The sequence below is a fragment of the Anopheles moucheti genome, chromosome 3 (assembly GCF_943734755.1).
Source record: "Anopheles moucheti chromosome 3, idAnoMoucSN_F20_07, whole genome shotgun sequence".
Taxonomy (NCBI): Eukaryota; Metazoa; Arthropoda; class Insecta; order Diptera; family Culicidae; genus Anopheles; species Anopheles moucheti.
In genome coordinates this window covers 86,557,730-86,579,543 of record NC_069141.1, presented here as the reverse complement: position 1 = coordinate 86,579,543, position 21,814 = coordinate 86,557,730, and the positions used below count along the sequence as shown (strand labels likewise).

The 21,814-nt window shown below is 44.0% G+C and overlaps 1 protein-coding gene across 3 annotated transcripts in view; it reads left to right on the top strand.

Moving 5' to 3' along the window:
• The window catches only part of LOC128304769 (GATA zinc finger domain-containing protein 14), a 52,835-nt gene that overhangs the window by 17,734 nt on the left and 13,287 nt on the right, over positions 1-21,814 (top strand). For all 3 annotated transcript variants that reach the window (XM_053042000.1, XM_053041998.1, XM_053041999.1), the window contains exons 3-6: positions 15,969-16,106; positions 17,810-17,890; positions 21,246-21,443; positions 21,514-21,574. In XM_053042000.1, the coding sequence (XP_052897960.1) occupies positions 15,969-16,106; positions 17,810-17,890; positions 21,246-21,443; positions 21,514-21,574 (478 nt within the window). The remainder of the gene's footprint in view (positions 1-15,968; positions 16,107-17,809; positions 17,891-21,245; positions 21,444-21,513; positions 21,575-21,814) is intronic.

Sequence of the window (21,814 nt, the reverse complement as noted above, 5' to 3'; positions counted from 1 at the left end):
CCCCATCTGGAATAGTGATGTTTGTGTGTGATTTTCATTCCACACCACACGTTTGCCTGCTCTCGTTAACTTCTGTTGGTGATGGGAGTTCCACTCTAGAAGATGGAGTACAGTGTGTGCCAAGAGATTATGCGACTGCGGAATGAGGAGCTGGCAGGAGTTGGGTTTGATGTTTTGAAAATTAATTTAAAAATTGATTCTGTGTCACACTCTAATTATATGTAATTTTTTAATAGAAATTGCAACAACACACACTAAATGGAAATAAAAATATTATGCTTAAATTTAACTCCACTCGTCACTGTAGCTTTTTGACCCCTTTCTGGATGAAAAGGATAATTTTCGTGCTGGTTCAACTGTTGCCCTACTGTTGCGCTCTGGCTTGCTGCAACCATTCGTTAAGCGTTCGTCCCGTTTCTTGAAAAAGTGATTGCGGTGAGCGGAGAAATCGTATCCCGGGTCTTGTAGGGAAAACGATGTAAAAGGGGCCAGCTTCTCGGTACACAAACAGGCGGTGGTGTGGTGTGCGTGTGTGGGTGCGTGCGAGTGCATAATAGCAGGGAAACATAGAAAGATCCTTCAAAAAGGTAAACACATTCGTGCCTGTGGTGGTGCATCCCCGTTGAATGAAGACCCGAATAACCTGTTTTTGACTTGTGTCCCTGCCTGCGCCTTCCTCTGTACATGTTTGCCGCTTTTCAGAAGCTGGCAGCAACAGCAATATAAGCAAAACACCTGTCGTACTGCGTTTCCTTCGCGCTTTTTCTTCTTTGTTTGCTTCTCTCTCGTTGTGTGTGTATGTGTGTTGGTTCATTCCCTGTATAAGTCCTTTTTTCCATTTGCATTACACCACTGTTTGCTTGTCATTTTGTACTCTGTTCTATTTCCATACATCGTTTCTTTCTTCTCGCCCTTCGATTGTTTGTTATTATTTTGGCCAAAGAAAATTGAGCAAAATTCATGCCCTCGGCTCTTCGCATCCTTGCGTGGCCACCAGCCCCAATGTGATATGGGCCCGGTGGGCCCTTCTTCTTACCACGCTACGGTGAGTTGGTGAAGTTGATCTGATGGATCAACGGGCTCAAGTCAATCCTTTTTGAGCCTTCGCGCTTGAGTGACAGCTTTTATCGTGCATCGTGTTGCGACGAGCTTCAAACAGAGGAGGGATTGTGGGATTGCAAGGACTTTTTTCTTGTTACGTTGCCTCGGAACTCGTGTCGGAAGTAAGGAAAGTAATTTAAAAAATATCTTAATCAAAGAATGAAAGGGAGAGCGGAACAAAAAAAAATGTGACATTTTAGTTTAGGGAATTTTTGGGGTTTCTTCGCTTTTGTCACTGTTGCTAAAACAGCTTTCAGAAATAATTGGACGCTCCCTCACTAGAATTTCGCTTTGACAGATTTTCGTTAAAGGCTGCTTTGATTGAACATTGAGCTTTTTTTCTCTTGTTTGATCCCACGTATTCCATCTCTTGATAAAATCTAAAATGAAGAAGAAAAGCTGTTGAGAAAAGGCAAAAAAAAGAAAATTGACAACAATGTTTATCCAATCCACATCCCCCTTCGACGAGGATGATCCTAACGAAACATTACTCCTCCACTTGAAACTCGACGCACAGAGCAGTGAAAGGGAAAGTTTTAATTTCGCTTTTAATTTTTCCCTAATCAAACACGACTCGACTCGTAGGGGGGGTTTTTCTTTAGAGAGAGGCGGCTACCGTACCTTGTCAGGTACGTATCCAAATTTTTAATAACTCCTGCACTCTGCATACATAAAACTGCGATGATTGCGATACATAAGGAGAAACTCTGCCATATTATGTTGCATACCAAGGCAGGTGGCCGTGGGCCAGTGCGCCCGGGCTAGTGTAATTATTTGTTTAGGAGGCACAACTGTTCAACAAGCACCAGCCCCTTCTTCGCCCACTCGTTCGTTAGCGGGTATGTTTTTCTTTTTTCGAGGCAGCAAATGAGCGGCTGGATCATGAGATGAAAATGGGGTTCTCTCCTTTGGCCGGAAGAGTGGTATGTTATTGTTTCGTAAATGTTTGATGAATGTGGCAGAAATGGCGTTTACTTTGGAGGGTTTTCATTTCTGCCCAACAAAAGTGTGACGAAATACGTTGACACAGGAATGTAGCTCTCGCACACGCTTCCATCGTTCCAAGTTGCTGTTAAAATGTTCTAAAATGGCTCATTTTCGGCAGATGATTAATAGGGAATTGCTTGAAAGTTTTTGCTCGCACACCACTCAACCATTAACGAAGAATGCGACTGACAAACATTCTTCTGCTGCAGTTGATTGATAGTGACACTTTATGTTGGTTGGTGACGGTGTCCCATTCCCGTGAATACCACGGTGTGCTGAGAGATGAGCGTATTTATTTGTGGTATATTTTTGTAACTTTGAGTGTTGTGCTTCCAGCGGTGGATATTTTTAAAAGCGCGTTTTCAAATTTCTCACATCATAAACTGTGTAAATTAACGGTGGAACAAGTGCGTAGCGCGTATTGCAGATCCAATTCGTTTTCTTCTCGGATGCTCGAGAAAAGAGCGATCGTTGCGAGAAGAAGCGATTTGAGACGATTTGTGAACTATTTCTTTGGTGCTTGTTCTTTGCCACTTTCACTCACTGGCTTTATGCTTTAATGTTTGTGCCGGCAGTTGGCGCGAAAGGTCAAAGTGTGCGGCCATTCCGAATGGTGCAAAAGTAAAAGTGTACCGGTAGCCGTTTGTGGCTTCAAATTTGCTGGCCTGAATTTCCCGATTCACTCGTGTGTTGGTTTGCATGCGCAAAACAAAACAACGATCAAGCCAAAGAGAAAGTAAACTGCCGCCAACCTCCTTGAACCTTGGCCGTTGTATTGGCATGATTTTTTATGTTGCTGCCGTTAGAAATTGGCTTGTTTAGAGTGGTGGTAATTTCGTTGGTGGAATAAAATCATCTGTGCCATCATTATCAGCTACCTCGTCATGATGATCGAGATCGTAAAATTGGAATATAAAAGAAAATGGCTGCGCGCAATGAACATTCCAACGATCTTTTTATTTTGTTTTGGTAAAAAAATACTTGAAATAAGTTTTAACGATTCATAATAGGGCATTGTTTCGCTAATAAATAATATTTTGACAATTTTACTTTTACTAAACTCCAACACACTTTCATTAAACACTTTCTCTCCGTAGTTTAAAGTTAGGATTAAATGAGGGTAAATCGTAATTCGACTAAACAATTTTAAATCGCCCGAAAATCGTTTATATACTAACCATGGGGCAGCGCTCTGATTTCGACCCAATTTAATATGGGGCTAACCGCGACTCGCGTGCTACCTTGCTTTCTTCAAAGGTAGATACAAAAAAAAAACACCGAGTGAAATGAAATTGTTTCCCCATTTCTATGCTCGTGCAATGTTGGGTTCATTTAAAATTTGGCTTCCCTGTATTTCGTGACCATTTCGTGGGAGGAAAAAGAGCTGAGAAAATGCAATACCAGAATGGGGATGTTGTGTGCTTGCTGCCGCTGTCAGAGCGCGAACCCCGATTGACTTTGATATGCCCTGCAGTGAAAGGGGGCGAGCGTCCCGTTGGGGGGGTGGGAGAGACAGTTTCGTCCGCCATCAACTGCCATCAACGAAAGGCCCCACTTTGCCCACGTGACTGGCGGTGAGATTTGTTTATTTTTGTACGCGCGCAGTTCGCTTCTGGAGGGATACATGCCCCCGGACGAGCAATCGTTCGAAGTCGTCTTTTGTGCTTCCCGGGAGAGTTTTCCTTTGTAGTAAACTCCTTGAAGCGGTTTTTCATTGTTCGACTCAGTTTTATAAGTTGTTTCGCAGGGTACGCGTCACAGTTGTGTGCTAGAGAGTTACAACATAAATAGAATGTTAAATATAACATTACAACGAATTCTCTTCGGGTCTTCTTATATCGTCAAATTAAAGTGGCATGTTGTCATTTATGTTAGCAATTATGCTCATGGTTACACCGACTGTTGAAGATCTCGCCACGGTTTTCCCGTTTATAGACGGACCATAAAAAGAACCTCCTCGGAAGACTCAACTTCATCTTCAACCGCTAAGCAATGCTCATTACGCGGGGGCGACGACCGAGTGGCGTCCAATTTTTGATGGAGCTCAAGCGTAACCCATAAACCGGCCGCTACGACAGCCAGTTCCCTTTAGTGTGTCATCTATTTTTAAACTTCCGTGGATAAGTTTCTGGTACGTACGCTTTCGGTAGCAAACCGACAACCGACTAGCCCTGTTTTGCCGCCAACAGGTGGCCACTTTCAGTTTCGACAGCTTCCGAGCGAGACTGGCTGTTCGCTGGTTGGGAAAAACGCGCGTCAGTCTAGCTCTGTTTGGTAATTGAAATCTAATGTTCATTAAGAAAACATCAACTTTTTGCCTTCGTCCATCGGTGTGGGAGAAACGAAGCCGTTCTAAGTATCTGATGGGGGAGCAAGCATTTGGCAGTGGATTGATGGGCCCTGGAGCGGTAAACAAATACGATGCTCGGGGGTAGTATTTAAAAGTTGTACTTGGATGTACTAAATTGGTTTAGTTGCGAGATTTTTAATGAAAATGGGTCCTTGGGATCTTTTTTATGCCAGAATTGGAGGGGGAATTGGCAAAGTTGATATGAAAAACTTTGAATTTTTATCAGTTAAATTCAAATATTTTTATTCCTTAGTATCCTGAAAAACCCTACTGTTCCCTACTGAAGCCGCCACCTGTCGGAAATCATTGGAACTTCAAGTAGCATTTGTTGGACGTACTTCAGATGAAAGTGCACACTTTTTTAGTTCTTAAAACATCAGAACTTAGTCCTCTAATGCATTGAATTCATTAAACTTATCCAAGAATTGTTTCGGGAAAGTTTCACCACAGTAGTTCGATTATGAATTGATGTTACGCATGTCCAAATGCGTAACGAAATCGAATGAGTTTATTGTACTATCTAGTTCTCGCATCTATCAATCGAGTAAAATTTCTTGTTCTTCCACTGTACCGCCATAAATTAAAGCCCTATTCATGACATTTTGTTTTTCCTCCCTCTCGTTCGTGGGAAAAAGCTAATTTTATGGGCATTAGAAGATGTTATATCTCGTTATGTTCCGGGCTTACTGCATAATCCATGATGTGAGAGACGATTAAAGCCGGTCATTTGCTTTGGACGATATTGCGCTCATCCTTGTAATCGTTGGCCTACCGTCAGCTCACCGTATCGGCGTCCTACAGACAGTGGAATTAATATGTGTTCAACTGCTGCATCCAGAAGGGGGAAGCAAGAAGGGAGAAGACATCCACCGAAATGCCCAAAATCGTTCGCATACATATTGAAAGGCAATCATTTTGTTTGGTCTATATTTTCCTTTCATTCTCCTTCGTTGCCTAAGGGGATCGGTATATAATTTTGTGATTCATTTGCTTTTTCTTAGAAGGTAAGCCGGAAGGTAACGGGGACAAATCTCGACAAGGTGGATAAAGAATCTTACGAGATCGGTCGGTGTGGGGTGGAGTGTGTGTGCGTTTCTTTCCACAGCGATCTTATCGAATCGCACACCGGTTTGTTGTTCCGTGTCCCGTTGGCTCGACCCCGAGCTCCCATCCTGTTTATACTTGGCTGTCATCGAACTGTGGGCTGGTGGTGGTTGAAGAGCAAACATCTTGCATGTTTTATGAGGTCGTGTGTAGAGCCCATGATAGCAACCTGATAGTTAACCGATGCCTTTGTGAGATATATGCTATTTCAGTGGTGCTTCTGTGGGTGCCTCACCCGGTGAAGAGACTGCCCGTTCGAGTTTCTCTCCTCCCTCCCGGTTGCCAAGTGTTGTGTAGCCGTAGTGGCAAGTAAAACGGTGAAAGTAGAACAAGCTCTTCAGGAGAGAAATGCACACACGATCGAATATTGCAATACGCTTAATGCGCGCACTGCCTCAGTGAGTATGGCGAACAGGCATTCCGACACCATGTCACGATTGGGGCTTCGTGCTTCGGTACTCTGTTACAAGTCCAGGCTCGTTTACCAGGTGTATCCAGTGTGGATTGTCAGTTCATATTTCCAATCTCACAGCGTCACTTTCACCAGTTTGTTGTGTTTTGCTCTGTACCAAAAAATGTCAAACCATCATGAATATTATTCATTTCTGTCCATTAACAGCGGTAAGAAACACCAAAAAGTGAGTGAACGTATCTGATGCTCGTAACCGAAGCCCCGTAATTCATCTTCAAACCATCCAAAGATAGACCTTCGCTTGGTGCGTAATTTATGTGACACTGATGGAAAATCGCCGGCCTTTACCGGTGTGAGTTATCGGCAGAAAAGTGATACATAATGCGACGCCTTTTGTGCCTTGGGTTGTCTTTTGTTTTTGAAGTGAAACATCAATAATTGAGTGGCCGTCCTTAGTTTTCAGGGGTGGGATTATTGTGATGGAGGACGTCCACCGTTATGGGGTAGCGGGTGGGAAAAAGGTCGGTTTTTATGCTTTTAGTGTGATCTACTTCCGTTTGCTTTATTGTGCATTTGCTGAAAGGCCAGTCGGCCAGTTGTTTTGAAGGAAGTCCGAAGTAGAAATATGTTTTTTCCCCTTCTGTCTTTTAGACCTCTGCTTTGATGGAAGGGAATCATTTGTTATTATTTTTTGTAAAGGAAGGAAGCGATACACTTTCTTTCATCGATTGATAGAGACTCTACTGCTAATCCGCGCACATAGCACACATGTTGGTCACTGGACGAGTGGCTTCGATTTGCCGCCTTAATGCTGGGTTTGGGCCGGTAACTTTTCTATGCCTCTCTAACCCATTGCACTAGATCGAACGCGACCTAGAAACACAGATCGAACTGGAACTCGGCCGTGCTGCTGCGTGAGATTCGTATTGGCCACACAGACCCCGGGAGGCCGAGACCTATGTTGCCTTCTCTTCCGTCCGCGATCGTTCCCATTACTCGCGTGATGATCTTCGTTTCCTGCTAAGTAAAGTTCATCGTATGTTGTGTAGTTGTTGCTACACCTCTGTTTAATTATTGGTCAATTAGATGATTGAAGTTCAAACGGGTTCCCCTGATGGGGAAGGGTTCGCACTAGTGGCAGGTGACGGGGCACTTAATCGTGACTTTGAAAATTATTTATATTGAGAGTTAGTTGGTCAAAGAAAGCTGTTATTTATAGAGATGATATCACTTTTCAACACTAAAAATGTTGTTGAAATTAAATGAACTCAAATAAATTGCTTAAATTATTCAAAATTTGGGATACTAATTTGTTTCTTTAACAATGCCTCGTCTAATCTTAGTTTTTCCATAAATTAGATGCCTATCAGGTGATATTATCTGATGTTGTTTGGCAAAAATACGGATTGTTTTGATTTACTTAATGAACAACCCACAGTACAGGGGTGTTTTACTGAAATCATTTGAAATTCTTTTCCGTATGTTTGTGTCGGTCAGTACCCACATAAATAAATTTCGTTCTTTATTCATAATTTAGAAAGGTGCGTTATTTCACGCTGATTGGACGTAACGTCGACGGTACGAATAATTTATGCAGCTCTGGTCTTTTTTTCTGGCGTATAAAAGAGCGCAGCAGACTCTTGCCGAAGAGTGGAGCGTGTGGCGTTGGGATGAAACTTAATTATTGCGTACCATTTAATTTGCTAATCTTACAACTCAAGCCCGCCGGTTGGTCGGTGTGCAGAAGGCACAGTAGAAACGGTCTGATTTGTTGTTGATTTAGGTTTGAAGTAATTTTATTTGAGTTAACATGATTAACAGCTGCATGTTTGGGGGATGTGGGCTGAAGTTTCTTCCAACACCAAGCGTGAGTGCGGCTCTGTGTGTGTAGGAAACGGTGATTTCAATGTGCCATGAACGTGATATATTTGGGAACAGAAAGTTACAGAACCGATAGTCACATTTGTGTGAAATGTTCTTGGGGAATTTGTTTTATTTTTCCGACACCGTCACGGTTAAATATTTAACTTTTCGTTTGCTGCGCTATGAGACGCTGCTGGAGCATTCGAAGCCTTTACGACACAGCCTGCGAGCGTTTCATTTATTTGCTCTCCAAATTATGATGACTTTGTGCTGGACGTTTGCTTTGCCCAGGAACTATTTCATTTCCCATCGCTTTCGGACCCGGCGGACAGCACGCAATCGACACTTTGGTGGATCCCACGGTGTATTTTCGCTCTCCATTGTTCCATTCCGCCGACATTTCGTTGCTGTTTGCGGTGGACGCGCCACCCGTGTATTGTATTCGGGGCAACAGAGTGAAGGTGTAAAGGTGTGACTTTTGTGCTGCGGTGAACGATCACGTGCCAGAAGACACGCATAAGGCGCGTTACTTATCGTTTGGGGGATTTTATTTGCATACGATTTACTACCAAACTCCGAATGAATCGGGAATCGCAATCGCGTTTTTTTTTCTGGCATTATTTGTCCTAACGACGAAGAAATTCCAACAACGCATTTCGTTTAACACTATGTCCATCGTAAAAGCAGACACTGAATGATTGTTCAGATTTATTGCGCAATCAAAACAGGGAGGAGGTGAGCAAATTCAGCTTTGAACCGTTCCATTCCAGATGATAAATTTCATCGAATTCATTGTAAAATTTCAAAAGTAAAAACAGCACCACATTGAGAGTAATCAGAAAACGATGAAAGTGCAACAAAAAAATAAAATAATTCATTCGGAATTTAAGTTCGTGTGTAAAAAACGACTTTGTAGGGGGTTATTTGTTGTTTGTTTGAAGTGCGTAATAGCATAACATAGAACGGATGAAAGCAATTACAGTAAAGCAGGGCAAGTAGAAACATCGTTTACTGATAACGTGATGCACTGCAACGCGCAAGTGATTGTTGTTGTGCTTGTTGATACGCAACGTGGCGAGAAGAACACAAAGAAACCAATCACTTCCTGCTTGAAGTTCGAATATTTTTAGCTTAATACATTGCAATGTAAATGCTTTTTACTGCAACATTGCATGCAAGATGTCATTAGTATTCACGTAAAATGTACTTGAAACTGGTGAAAAAAAGCTTCCTCGTTGCGTAACACTGCAACATAAATAAGGTTACAAGCGATCATCATGCAACCCTTATCAATGTTTCATCGTGTGTAGAATTGTTTCTTGTAACTGTTATCTGTACTGTGCATGCATAATAAGCTTCGAAGTGGGAAGGCCATTGCTCTTCTGTTTTCTTACGCATTTACTTGGAGCAGAGTTGTAGTAAATTTATGCTAGACTATTATGCAAATATATAAAATTGTTATCCCTCTTAACTTGCTATTAAAGATTATTTGTTTTTTTTTTTGAAAACTTTTATAGTAATTAAGTACTATTGATCATTCTGTCTCCAACCGTCGTTCGGATCGGATGCATGTTTGCTACGCTCCGCACAAGATACCGGCAATCCCGTAAGAGGAAAGGTCAGCGACTGTACCCAGGTGTTACCATCGGCAATAGTAGTAGTGTTAGTGAATAAAGATAATAGTGCGTACGAGGTGCGTAGGTGTTACGCGCACCTGCTAGTTAAGCGTGTTATCCTTCTCCTTTGTTGTTCGTACTGTTCCGTCTCGCTTACTTGTAGGTAAGTCGAAAAGTTACGTCGTTTTTGTTTTTCGTAAAAATTATTATTTTTGTTTAAAAAAAATAATAATTACAACTCAACCCCGTTCCGGTCTCTTTGGCCATAAAGGCCAGGATGGAAGTTGAAAAAACTTCCTCCGACGATGGGTTCACCCCGGTGGCAAACAAAAAAAGAAAGTCGGCCATCCAAGAGGATGATATTTTGCCGCAACAATCCGCTGCGTCGATAGTCTCGACGTCCCCGGATGGTGCGCAGAGGCACCGCAGTTACCCGATCTCGCATCGGGGTGAATTTCGGGTGTTCATGATGCCCGGTAAAAAAGAGCTGGACATGCTAGCAATAGCATCGTCGCTGCACAAAAAGTATTCGGCAGTGACGGACGTACTTCGCGTCCGCACTAATAGAATCCGGGTCGTCGTGAACGACCGAGTGCAGGCGAACGCCATTGCAGCGGACCCTGCTTATACGGAGAACTACCGGGTGTATATTCCCGGTAGCATTGTTGAAGTGACTGGTGTGGTAGAGGATCTCGACATTCCAGCCGAGGACCTCAGAAAATACGGAATGGGCGGTTTTCGCTCCTGTGCCACCCCAGCTGTGAAAGTGACAGAGGTCAAGCCTTTGTACACTTCTTCCATCATAGATGGTAAGAAAGTGTATAGGGAGACCCGCTCAAAGCGTGTCACTTTCGAGGGAACCGTACTACCGGGCTATATCGTGTATGAGGGGCTTCGCGTCCCTATTGCAAGACCCTTTGTCTCCAAGGTACCCACCTGCGAGAAATGTAGCCAGATCGGTCACTCAAAAGAGTTTTGCAGCAACAGAGTCAAGTGTGTCAAGTGCCAAGGTCAGCACTTGTCCTCCGAATGCACCGCAGCGCCATTCAAATGCGCTCAGTGCAATCAGCACTGGCACGAACTAAAATCGTGCCCGGTGTACAAGAGGACACAAGCTGAGCTTAAAAAAGCTCAATATCAGCTGGCACGTGGCTCCTACGCTTCAGTTCTGGTGGGTGGCCCTTCAAGCGAAAACGCTTTCCGTCTCCTGGAGGAGGAGACAATCCCCTCCAGTACGGAGACACTGCGCCCAACTGTCTCGGAGGTGGTTGTGAGAGTGAAGAGGACAGTGACTCGTCGTCGCAGGAAAGCCCCAAAGAAGGCTACACCTCCTACGGAGAAAAAATCTGCCTTTGCAAAAGGCAAGAAAAATTCTCCCTCCTCGGCAACCCCTCGTCTAGCAAGTGCCCCTCGTCAACATACCCCGGTGAAACCCCGGCAAGACGAGACGCTTCCTTTCAGTCCCATCCTATCCCCAGCATCCAACTCCCGACCCAAGCTACAGCAAAAGCTGAGGGCTCGTCGTCAGGCCCTACAAGAATCGGTCCCATTGTCAGGACTGATCGATTCGCTTATTTCAGTACTGGGCATACCAGAGCCACTGAAAAGCATTATAACCATGGCGCGTCCTTTAATACAAGGCGCTCTAAAGCAGTGGCTTGGGCAATGGCCCGCACTGAGTACGTTAGTTCAATTGGACAACTAAAGTTCCAATGGCTAACATACTCCAATGGAATTGTAGAAGTTTTCTTGGAAAAATAGATCTTTTTAAAACCCTGGTCTTCAAGCACAAAACAGATGTGTTTGCCGTCTCTGAAACCTGGCTTACCCCTGATAAAAGTATAACCTTCCACGGATATAACATCATCCGTCAAGATCGAACTACTGCAGGTAGGGATAGTCGTGGTGGGGGTGTTTTGATTGGTGTCCGGAGAAATTTACCCTTTTTTCGGATACCCCTCCCCTCATTACAAGTTATTGAATGTGTCGCAATACAAGCAAAGCTAGGCGATCTTGAATTATCTTTTGCATCTGTCTATATCCCTCCGGAAGCCGGGATTGAAATAGAGAAGATCACAAGGGATCTTGAAAAAATAGCAACGGCAGTAAAAACGCCCACTTTTATCCTGGGAGATTTTAACTCCCATGGACACGACTGGGGATGCACCAAAGACGACTTACGTGCTCCAGTCATCAGGGACTTCTGCGACAAACATAGCTTGACAATATTAAACTCCGGTGAAGCTACTAGGGTTTCAGGGCCTTTGGCGCGTGAAAGTGCAATAGACCTGTCTCTATGTTCAGTGTCGCTTGCTCTGGATACTTCGTGGAAGGTTATCCAGGACCCCAATGGCAGCGATCACTTACCGATTGAAATGGTCTTCACTGGTAGGAATCGTCAGGTTGATAACGCTCCTGTCAAATGCGACCTGACAAGGAATATCAACTGGGCAAGATACAGCGATCTAATGTCAGCTTCGCTGCCATCTATGAACTCCAGTTTTGATCCACTCGTGGAATATAAAAAACTCGTAGAATGTATAAACGAGTGTGCCCTTGCAGCCCAAACAAGGGGACCCCACCAAGCAAGGTCCTTTAGCAAACCTCCTACTCCTTGGTGGGACAGAGACTGTCAAGCTGCATTTGTAGCGAAGAGGAAGGCATTTGGCCAATATAGACGCCATGGTTCCAATGTTCTATACGAACAGTATAAAGCATTGGAACGAACATGTAGAAATCTGCTAAAAGCAAAAAAACGGGGCTTTTGGCGGAAATACGTCGAAAGCCTCCCGCCTTCCACTTCGCTCCGTTCGTTGTGGAACATGGGTAAAAGGATGCGAAATAGCAAATTCACCAACGAGAGCGAGAAATTTTCGGGAGATTGGCTCTATCAATTTGCGGATAGAGTATGTCCAGATTTCGTTCCTGCGCAAAAATTTGAACAACATGCGCCTTGCAGTGATCCTATCATGGACTCGCCCTTCAGTATGGTCGAGCTCTCCCTAGCTCTACTTTCTTGCAAAAATTCTTCTCCAGGACTGGATAATGTTACAAGCAAATTGCTTCAAAACATGCCAGACTTGGCGAAGAAACGATTATTGAGCATCTTCAACAAGATGTTGGAACTCAATGTCGTCCCGCAAGAGTGGAGAGAGGTGAAAGTAGTCGCAATTTTGAAGCCTGGCAAACCGGCATCAGAGCACGGGTCATACAGACCTATATCTTTGCTATCGTGCTTGCGCAAGCTACTCGAGAGGATGATTCTTTTTCGTCTGGACAACTGGTTGGAATCCAACGGACTGTTGTCCCGTACCCAGTTTGGCTTTCGCAAGGGTATGGGTACAAACGATTGCTTAGCGCTTCTGGTTACAGAAATAGAGTTGGCACATACTCGTAAAGAGATGTTGGCCTCTGTATTTCTGGATATCAAGGGGGCTTTTGACTCAGTATCTATAAATATACTGGGTCAAAAACTTCAAAACGCGGGGTTAAGTCCAAAGTTGAACACTTACCTTTGCAACCTCCTTTCCGAAAAGGCAATGAATTTCGATAACGGTCTGGTTCAAACAAGACGAATCAGCTTCTTCGGACTCCCACAAGGGTCCTGTTTGAGCCCCATTTTGTACAATTTTTATGTCAATGACATTGATTCTTGCCTGGAGCAAAATTGCAGCTTAAGGCAATTGGCAGACGACGGTGTTGTCTCAGTCGCTAGCAACAGCATCGTAGGTCTCCAAAGCCCTTTGCAAACCACGCTTGACAATTTACAGGTGTGGGCAAATAACCTAGGTATCGAGTTTTCTCCAGAGAAGACTGAAATGCTTGTTTTTTCGTTCCATTACGACACACCGAAAAATAGGCTTGCCAACGTGTACAAACCTAATTTTGACATATTTTTATATGGAAAAAAGATCACGACTGCCCAAACTTTTAGATACCTAGGTGTTTGGTTTGATAGTAAAAATGTGTGGAGGTCACATGTAGATCAACTGGCAATTAAGTGTGCCAAAAGAATCAACTTCCTCCGAACAGTCACAGGCTTCTGGTGGGGTGCACACCCATTAGATCTCCTGCGGCTGTACAAGACAACGATCTTATCCGTCTTGGAATACGGATGCATCTGCTTCCATTGGGCAGCCAAGTCGCATATCATAAAACTAGAACGTATTCAATATCGTTGTCTTAGAATTGCGCTGGGCAGTATGAAGTCCACTCATACAATGTCCTTAGAAGTGATGTCCGGAGTGATGCCGCTGAAACTGAGATTTTTGCAGCTATCGCTTCGCCTTTTACTACGTTCCACAGTATCTAACCCTCTAGTGATTGATAATTTCAAATCGCTACAAGAGGCAGGTTCTAAATGCAAAATCATGGATGTATATCGTGATTTTGTATCTTTACAGGCAAACCCTAGCGCCACAAGAGCAATTAACTGCGCCAGTTTACCGGAGTCCTACAATTCCCTTCTAGTAATCGACACCTCGATGAGGGAGGAAACGAAGAACATTCCAAATGAACTTCGCTGGAGGACAATTCCCAGCATTTTTGTGGACAAGTATGGCCAACCCTATAAGAACCAGTATTTCACTGATGGATCCTCTTCGGAGGTGGGCACGGGTTTTGGTGTATTTAACACATGCACCGAAATCTTCCACAAACTTAGACAGCCATGCTCAATCTATGTAGCTGAGCTGGCTGCTATTTTTTACGCCCTATTACTTATAAGTGCGAGTCCTCCGGATCAGTATTTTATATTCACAGACAGCCTCAGCGCTGTCGAAGCACTGAAATCAGTGGAGGCTATAAAGAGCTCCGATTATTTTATTCGAAAAATCTTGGATATACTAAGCTCTCTGTTCAACAAAGCGTTTCGAATATCGCTTATCTGGTTGCCTGCTCATTGCGGTATCCCCGGAAATGAAAAGGCAGATCTTTTGGCCAAACGAGGTGCCTCTGAGGGCAACTTTTTTGAGAGGTCGATTCCCCCTCACGAGTTTCTTCGCACCCCACAACAGCTTTGCATGGCTCGCTGGCAGAGCATGTGGGATGACGATGAGCTCGGGAGGTTCTTGTATTCAATCTCACCTCAGGTATCCCTGCGTCCTTGGTTTCACAGGCTCCCGGTAGGTCGTGCGTTCATTCGTATGATGTCTAGACTTATGTCGAACCATTATGCAATGAATGCGCACCTTCAACGTATAGGTATGTCCGACTCCAAGGTTTGTAGCTGTAGTGTTGGATTCCATGACATCGACCACATCCTCTGGTCATGTGGTGAATTCGATGCCGCAAGACCCGGTCTTCTAGCAGCCGTTCGGGCATCAGGAAGATCCGCTGCTGTGCCAATTCGCGACATTCTGGGTCAGAAGGACTACGAGTACGCACGGATTTTGTTCGACTTCGCCAAAGAGATCGGAATCACCCTATGAATCCCTCCCCTTCCCCATCCTGTAGGTAGTACGCACTATCGTTTGTTCTTATTTGTTCTTCCTTTTGTTTAGTCCTTGTTTCAGATGTTTGTCCCTCGTTTCTGTTGTCCTTACTGTTATATGTTCTATTGCTGTTGTCGAGGATACATTGGGGAAGCTTGGACAGTCGCACCTATGTAGGTTGGGACAGACGCTACCATGACGCAGTCTGGTATGCCAAAAACGTCTGAGACGACAGCCCACACGGACGACAGCGAATCAAAGGCGAGTCAAAGACTGGCAAGATGGTCACGATGCCGATCATCAAACTCACCTCCGACTAAAGGACGCCGCAGACGGCCTGTCTGAATGTCGGAGTAAAGGAGGACCACCGAAAAAGGAGGACAAGAGGGACTCCAAAATGATGCAGCTATTCCTACCGAGTTCACCCGGGATAAGGTGCATCGCAATGGTGAGAGAAGGAAATGTCCCACCCTTATTTGTGAACTACTAGATATTAAGCGTAGTCTATAAGATATACGGCCTGGCCGTTCTTCCGCTAAATAAAAAAAAAAAAAAGTACTATTGATAGAATTTAATGTATAATAAACTCACACACACTCTCTATGCTCCCTGCCAAACAAGCCTGTTGCTCTCGGTAGTGGTGATGGTAATTTACATACGATGAAATATGTATTGTGTCAGTACCTAACCAACAAGTCATCTTCCCGTTGCTAAACCGTCCCCCAGAACGAAGGGAACCAGAACTGTGTCTCGAAGTGTAGCGCTAATGGTCATGCTAATGAGAAAATTCAATTATTGGTTTCTTACGCTTTTCATCGTGTGCCTCTGCGAAATATTGGCTAGATGAAAAAGCTTTCTCAACTCATTACCCTGCAAAAAAGCACTTCCCTCTGTGTGTTGTTGGTGTTGTGTAACGCGTAAAAAGGTCGCGGTCCTCTAGAAGTGAACTGCACCCAATTAAATATCCTCGAATCTTCTCATTATCAGACAGCCTGTGAGTCATTAGCTTCAATGTGCTGTGCTGTAGCTTAATTTTCCAAGCCCAAATGTCTAACGTGCACAACACCTTTCGGTGTTTTTCTTTCTTTCTCCACCTTTTGCAGCTATTCCTCATCGAGCGCCAGGTGTTCGACTTTCTCGGCTACATGTGGGCACCGATCCTGGTGAACTTCTTTCAGATCCTGTTTGTGATATTCGGTTTCTTCGGTGCCTACCAGTATCGGCCCCGGTACCTTGTAGCGGTAAGTGTTTGGGGAGAATTTAATTGATGAATGTATTTTACTAACATAAAACGGTTGTCGTGAGCCAGGGGCGAGGAGAGGGCTGTGATTTTACAAGTTGGATCGTAAAAGTGACAGTTGTGTCTCTTAGAGAAAAGCGAAGAGCACCGGGCTTGAAGAGCTCTCTATTCGTGTGTACTAAGCGCTGCAGCAACAGTGAAAGTGTGAAAGTGTTAGGCAAACCAAATTCCTAAACCTTGGCGGCACCTGTAGCGATCGATAAAAAGTAATAGATAGCCACAGCCTCGCCGAGCAACGTATGATTAATTCGGGGCGATGTTGTTACCAAACCCTTCCGAACGATCGTCAGCGTTTTGTTGGTGGGTTGATTCTTTTACGCCGGTCGCCTTTTCGCTACCCTTTCCTCGGTTATCAATAAACCCAGCGGAATGTATATCAGCCGCAAGGGTAACATAAATTTTCCACGATGAATTATAGCAACTCAACAACCCAGTGATAGCGGGTTTCGTAGCGGGGTCGGTTAAAGCTGATGATGAGCTCGTATTTTTTTTTCCTCCCCCATTTGGCAGAAGCTCTCTGGTGCTGGCAGGGCCGTGGGGCCGTAATTTGGTTACGATTCGAGCGGAAAGACGGACGGAATGGGAATGATTGGGTGTGGGATTTTGCTTCCCATCGTAAAGCGTTCAAAACGGGGTCCGTCTGTTGCAAAAGGGTCGTAAAGAAAAGGGCTGTGTCAGCGAAGCGACTTCTAATCCGCGGCTTCGGTTACGCTACGCTGCACCCATTACCTTTGCAGGGAATTTTAGTATTCTTAACCCTTCGGGAGCACAATGCAAAGGAATGCGAAAGCTGATCAGTTAGAAGCATTAGCATTTTTAAGAAAATCTTTCCTTATTGTGTTGCTAATAAACAAAATGGTAAGAGCAGCAAAAATTCAAACAATATTCAAAATGTAAAATACTTTTCGATTATTAATTTAAATTTTACCTTAAATAACCACCCCTCCAGGGTTAATTTCGTTACGAGCGGTTTCTTTTGAGTTTTTCTCAAGTTTCCCGACCTCTTGTTTGTTGAAAAGAACAAAAAAAGGAAGCATACTCCGTGCTAATGACGGTACGACAACGACAATGACCGCGGCAAAGGAGAGACCCCCGGAGCAAAAAGTCAGCGTCCCTGCAACGGAATTTTCCGAACCCCAAAACCCCTTTCGTAGCTTTCCATTTCCGTCTTGCTGCACGCGGGAGGGTGGCCACCACCGTAACAGACACCGGAACACTGTACAAGCACGTGAAAATGTGTCACTAGCGTCGGTTTTGTGGGATTAAATTCTCCTCCCCCCCCCTGTCCGGGAAGGTTTTCGGTCCATCGCATACAATTTCCCGAAACAGGCCACTTAATAGCTCAATGACAACACAGACTCTGTCGACAACAAGCACCGTAGATGACGAAGATGCGGCGTACAATGGACGGCGCTGCGTTACATGTCATTGTCGGTGTTTTTTTTTTGGTTAATTTTTATCTCTTCGACTTTTTGACATGGTGAACTAATTTTATGGCTTTGGACTGTCGTAAAATGGATCTTTTGGGGTTGTTTCAATTGTTTCGGTTGCTGGCGGTGTAGGGTTTTGGTGTTGCGATTTAAAAAGAGTATTTAACTGTTGTGGACGAAGTTTTAATTCATTTCTACTTTTTATCCATTTCAGTATACCGTGTGGAGTTTGCTGTGGTTAGGATGGAACATCTTCCTAATCTGCTTTTACCTAAACATAGGAATTTTAGATAGGGTAAGTAGTGTCGGATGTGATCATATACATTATTTATATTTTATTAAGGTTTATTATTAATTTTATATTTAAAAAAAAAAGTACTAGTTTTTTTAACTACAATGTTAATTTTTGGCTTAATAAATTATTACTGAGTAATGTCTACCATACGATGGCTTTCATGGTCGGATGGATCGGGCTGGTCAGGCTGAATGAGAATCGATGAAAGACTTTCGCAGTTTTAGACTGATAGCCGAAGCTCAAGAGCCTCACAACGTCAAGGCTAAATTTGGGTTTCTAAATGAACTATTTTTATTTTTCATTTGACATTATTTAAAGTGACAAAAAATACAATAATTGTAACTTAACAAACCTCAGCAAAGAACATCAGCAATTAGTTTTATTTATAAATTTCTCACCTCCACACCCAAAGCAATAGTTTGTTAGAAAAATTAATATGTGAATGTACGATGAAGCTCCCCTCAGATAGATAACTATTTCATCTCAACAAGCTACATACTGTGGCTTAATCAAAGTTTCGCCATACTGACGCTTCACTGTAATTAGAATTCTTCATTAACATCAGGAGGAAACGAATCCCTCTCAACTTGCCCATTTGCCGAAAGTTTGTCTCCTTGTGCGCTGTTTCACTATCGATCGTCTGATCGGAAATGAGAAAATCCCGCTCCAAGTGGTGGACTTTTCCAATAAATAAACTTCTTGCCGTGGAGTGTCCTTGTTTTTTTTATTTGCTCGCCTTTGTCAACTTATACGAAGTTACAGGGTGGAGATAGTGGCAATCCACTGGTTTCCGATAACTCTTTGCCTATCCGTGGCTAGTGGGATCGGGAATGCTAATGGCAAGCTGTAATCTCATTAGCCGATAAACGTTATCATCACGCTACGCTATCAGGCATCGCACTAAAATCTTGTCTAGACGATCATACATTTTTTTTACTATTTTGCGATTCCGCCAAGGCTTACTGTGTCTGCTGGGTTTTTTTCCTCCACACTATTTGTGGCCAAACAAGAAAAGTGTGCATTGTTGCAATTTCGAAGGGAGCAGAGTAAAATGAGTCTCTTGACGCTGTTTGTTTGGACCAATGCCAAGATGCGGAAATCTTCGACCGAATGGGCCATCAACCGAACTGCAACGGACTAAGCTTGTAGGCTGTGTAGGTCTCTTTCGATGCTTTCACCATAATGCTGTCCATTAGGCTTCATTACGGGTTGAGAAATATACGCAAGGTACTTTCTATCGCTTACCTGCAAATCCCAGCGTCCCATATCGCCGTTGGGGACGTTTCGCCACAGGAATCGATAGACTAAAATGGTTATGACTTCGGGTTTCTTTGCATGACCAGGTTCAATCAACGGTGTAGTGTATGCCGTTCTGCAGCAGTCCTACCCCGAAAGCAACCATCGATGCAACTTTCCATAATTGGAAACCATCGCTCTTCACCTTCGGATGGCATTGTGTGTTTGTGGCGAAAGCAGGACTTGTAAACAGCAGCACACCACAGCAAAACCACCGAAACCCAAAATGGTCCCAACAACATTTCGGGACCGTTTCCCATTAGCGCAGTAAGAGCGCTCTCCCTACCTACATCCTCAGGGTTCGATTGGATGCCGGTATGACGTCAGGACGTTCGCGGCACACGAGTGAGTGAGTGTGCGCATTGGCGAGCGCATGGGAGAGCACGAGATGGAGAAAGTGTTTCGATGGCATTGCGGAATTCCGACGACCTTGACCCGAACTATGTAGTCGGTTCCAGGTCCTTCACGTGCGAGCGACCAGTCTGCCAGCAGACGGTATTTCGGCTGGAGAAGAGAGCAAAAGCAAAGTCAGCAGTCAGAAATAACTGCGGCCGACCGACTCCCAGAGGGGCAACTGAGCGTGGTTGACGGCGTGCAGTAGTTTGGTGTCCTTCGTTTGAGTGTCCTTTTGCATCGCTGCCTGCGCTACGGCGCAAAGCCACCCGGGTGGAGTGGGCGGGCGGTCGTAAAATCGTTACGTCACAGACGGGCGATGATGTCGGTTCCACGGTTCGAGACCTCGTCTCGTGTCCTGCGTGTTTTTGTGTGTTTTTTTGGTGTTGGTGCATGCCTTTGTTCGACTGCAGACGCCACTCGGTCTGAGGTGAGTTCTATTTCGTCTTTCATCCGATGGTTACGCGACAACATGCGGTGGAGAGATTGATGATAAACGGGTTGTCCATTTTCTGCCTCAGCTGTACCATTTTCAACTCGATGTTTTTGGTGTGTGTGTGTTTGCAGCACATAATCGTAATAGAAATTGAATTTTCGTGAACTGGAAAAGCATCAGCGCCACGGTTCGCGCCACAGCACATCGTCATTTTGAAGCTGATTTAATTTGACGATTGCATTTGTGATTGGCAATGAATGTTGGAAATAGGTTGCACGCAACACAACCAATCGATTTAATGGACTATAATGGGCTTTGCTTTTGAGGTTTATATGCACCTGTATCGTCTTGTCTGTATTGGGAATTAAGAATGAAATCTTTTATTTGAATTGGTTTTGTATAACACAAAACTTTGCGTACAATTGTCTGCCCACTATTTCAGTGATCATTTAAGATTAGACTCAGAACTCCGCAAAGGACATTCGGCATATAAAATATTCGGTTTATATTTTAAGCTGATATCGTTCTAAGTTATCCTCACAAATCCTCTTTGCCCAATACGTTACACGAAACATTTCTCACCCGGACTGGCCGGATTTAACCACACGGGGGTGCCACTGCTGCAGTGCTTTTGCTGTTTGATTGCCATACTTTCGTGCGTTTTATGTGACATTTCGGAAATCTTTACGACACCCACTGCCATCGTCAATCAAAAGAATTCACATCGCAAGAAGTTTCCCACCAGCCAGCCAGAAAGCCAGCCAGAATCGGTTAAAGAACACTGACACTGATTCTTTGGACCAGGAAGGTGGCAACGACAGCTGACCTTCGGGTTCGATGTCGAAAGGTCAAAAAAAGGATACTTCGGTAGTTGTTGCTTTCAGTCTAATGATGCATTACGTACTGTGTATGGTTGGCCGGGTGAATCTATTTCGGAAGGATAATTTATAAGGCATTGTTTATGGTTGCATTAGCACATGCTCTCGAAACGTGGTTTTGGGCTTAAATATATTATAATTTATATTTACTTTTTGTACAAAATTATGATGCATTAAAATCATCCACAACTTACCGACAATTTCAATTTTGTTAGCAACTTGCCTAGACTTTAAAGCCTTTGTTTCAAGTGTATTTACCATAATTTGATGTATTGTAGATTTAGGACACACTTCTTCTGCAAACCGATGCTTTCTAATGCGGATTTCTTTGCTTGCATTACAAAATATACAGGATAGTGATTTATTGAATTTGGGAACGGGCAGCGTGTCCTGGTTCGAGGAGAATGGCTACGGTTGCCGACCTACCTACCCCACCAATGTCACGTCGGAGGATCCGTACCGGCCAGTGCGACCAGAAAAGGTTGACGGCTGTCTGCTGGAATACCACATCGTGGAGGTGGTACATTCGGGCGTCCATTGCGCACTAGCGGTAGGCATTAAAACCCAAGCATCTGCATGTGGTTTGAACAACTGAAACTAAAACGTACCTCACAATTTAGGTGTTTGGAATATTTGGAGCAATCTGCCTAGGACAAACGTTCCTCGACGAGGATGACAGCTGTAAGTAGCCGTTTCCTGTTATTAGGAGCTTTCGATCCATCCGTAACCCCTCGATCCTTATCCCCCCTGTGGTCCATTGTTCCCGTCCAGTGTAGGATACCTTTCCACCTCTTGTTTGAACCGTGTTGGACATATTTCGTTGCCGTTGTTACATCAACGACATTTAACAATTTGCCTCTTCCCTTTCATATATTTATGTATCAGCTGAAGCAGCTTCCCTCTGCTTTCACTCATTGCCAC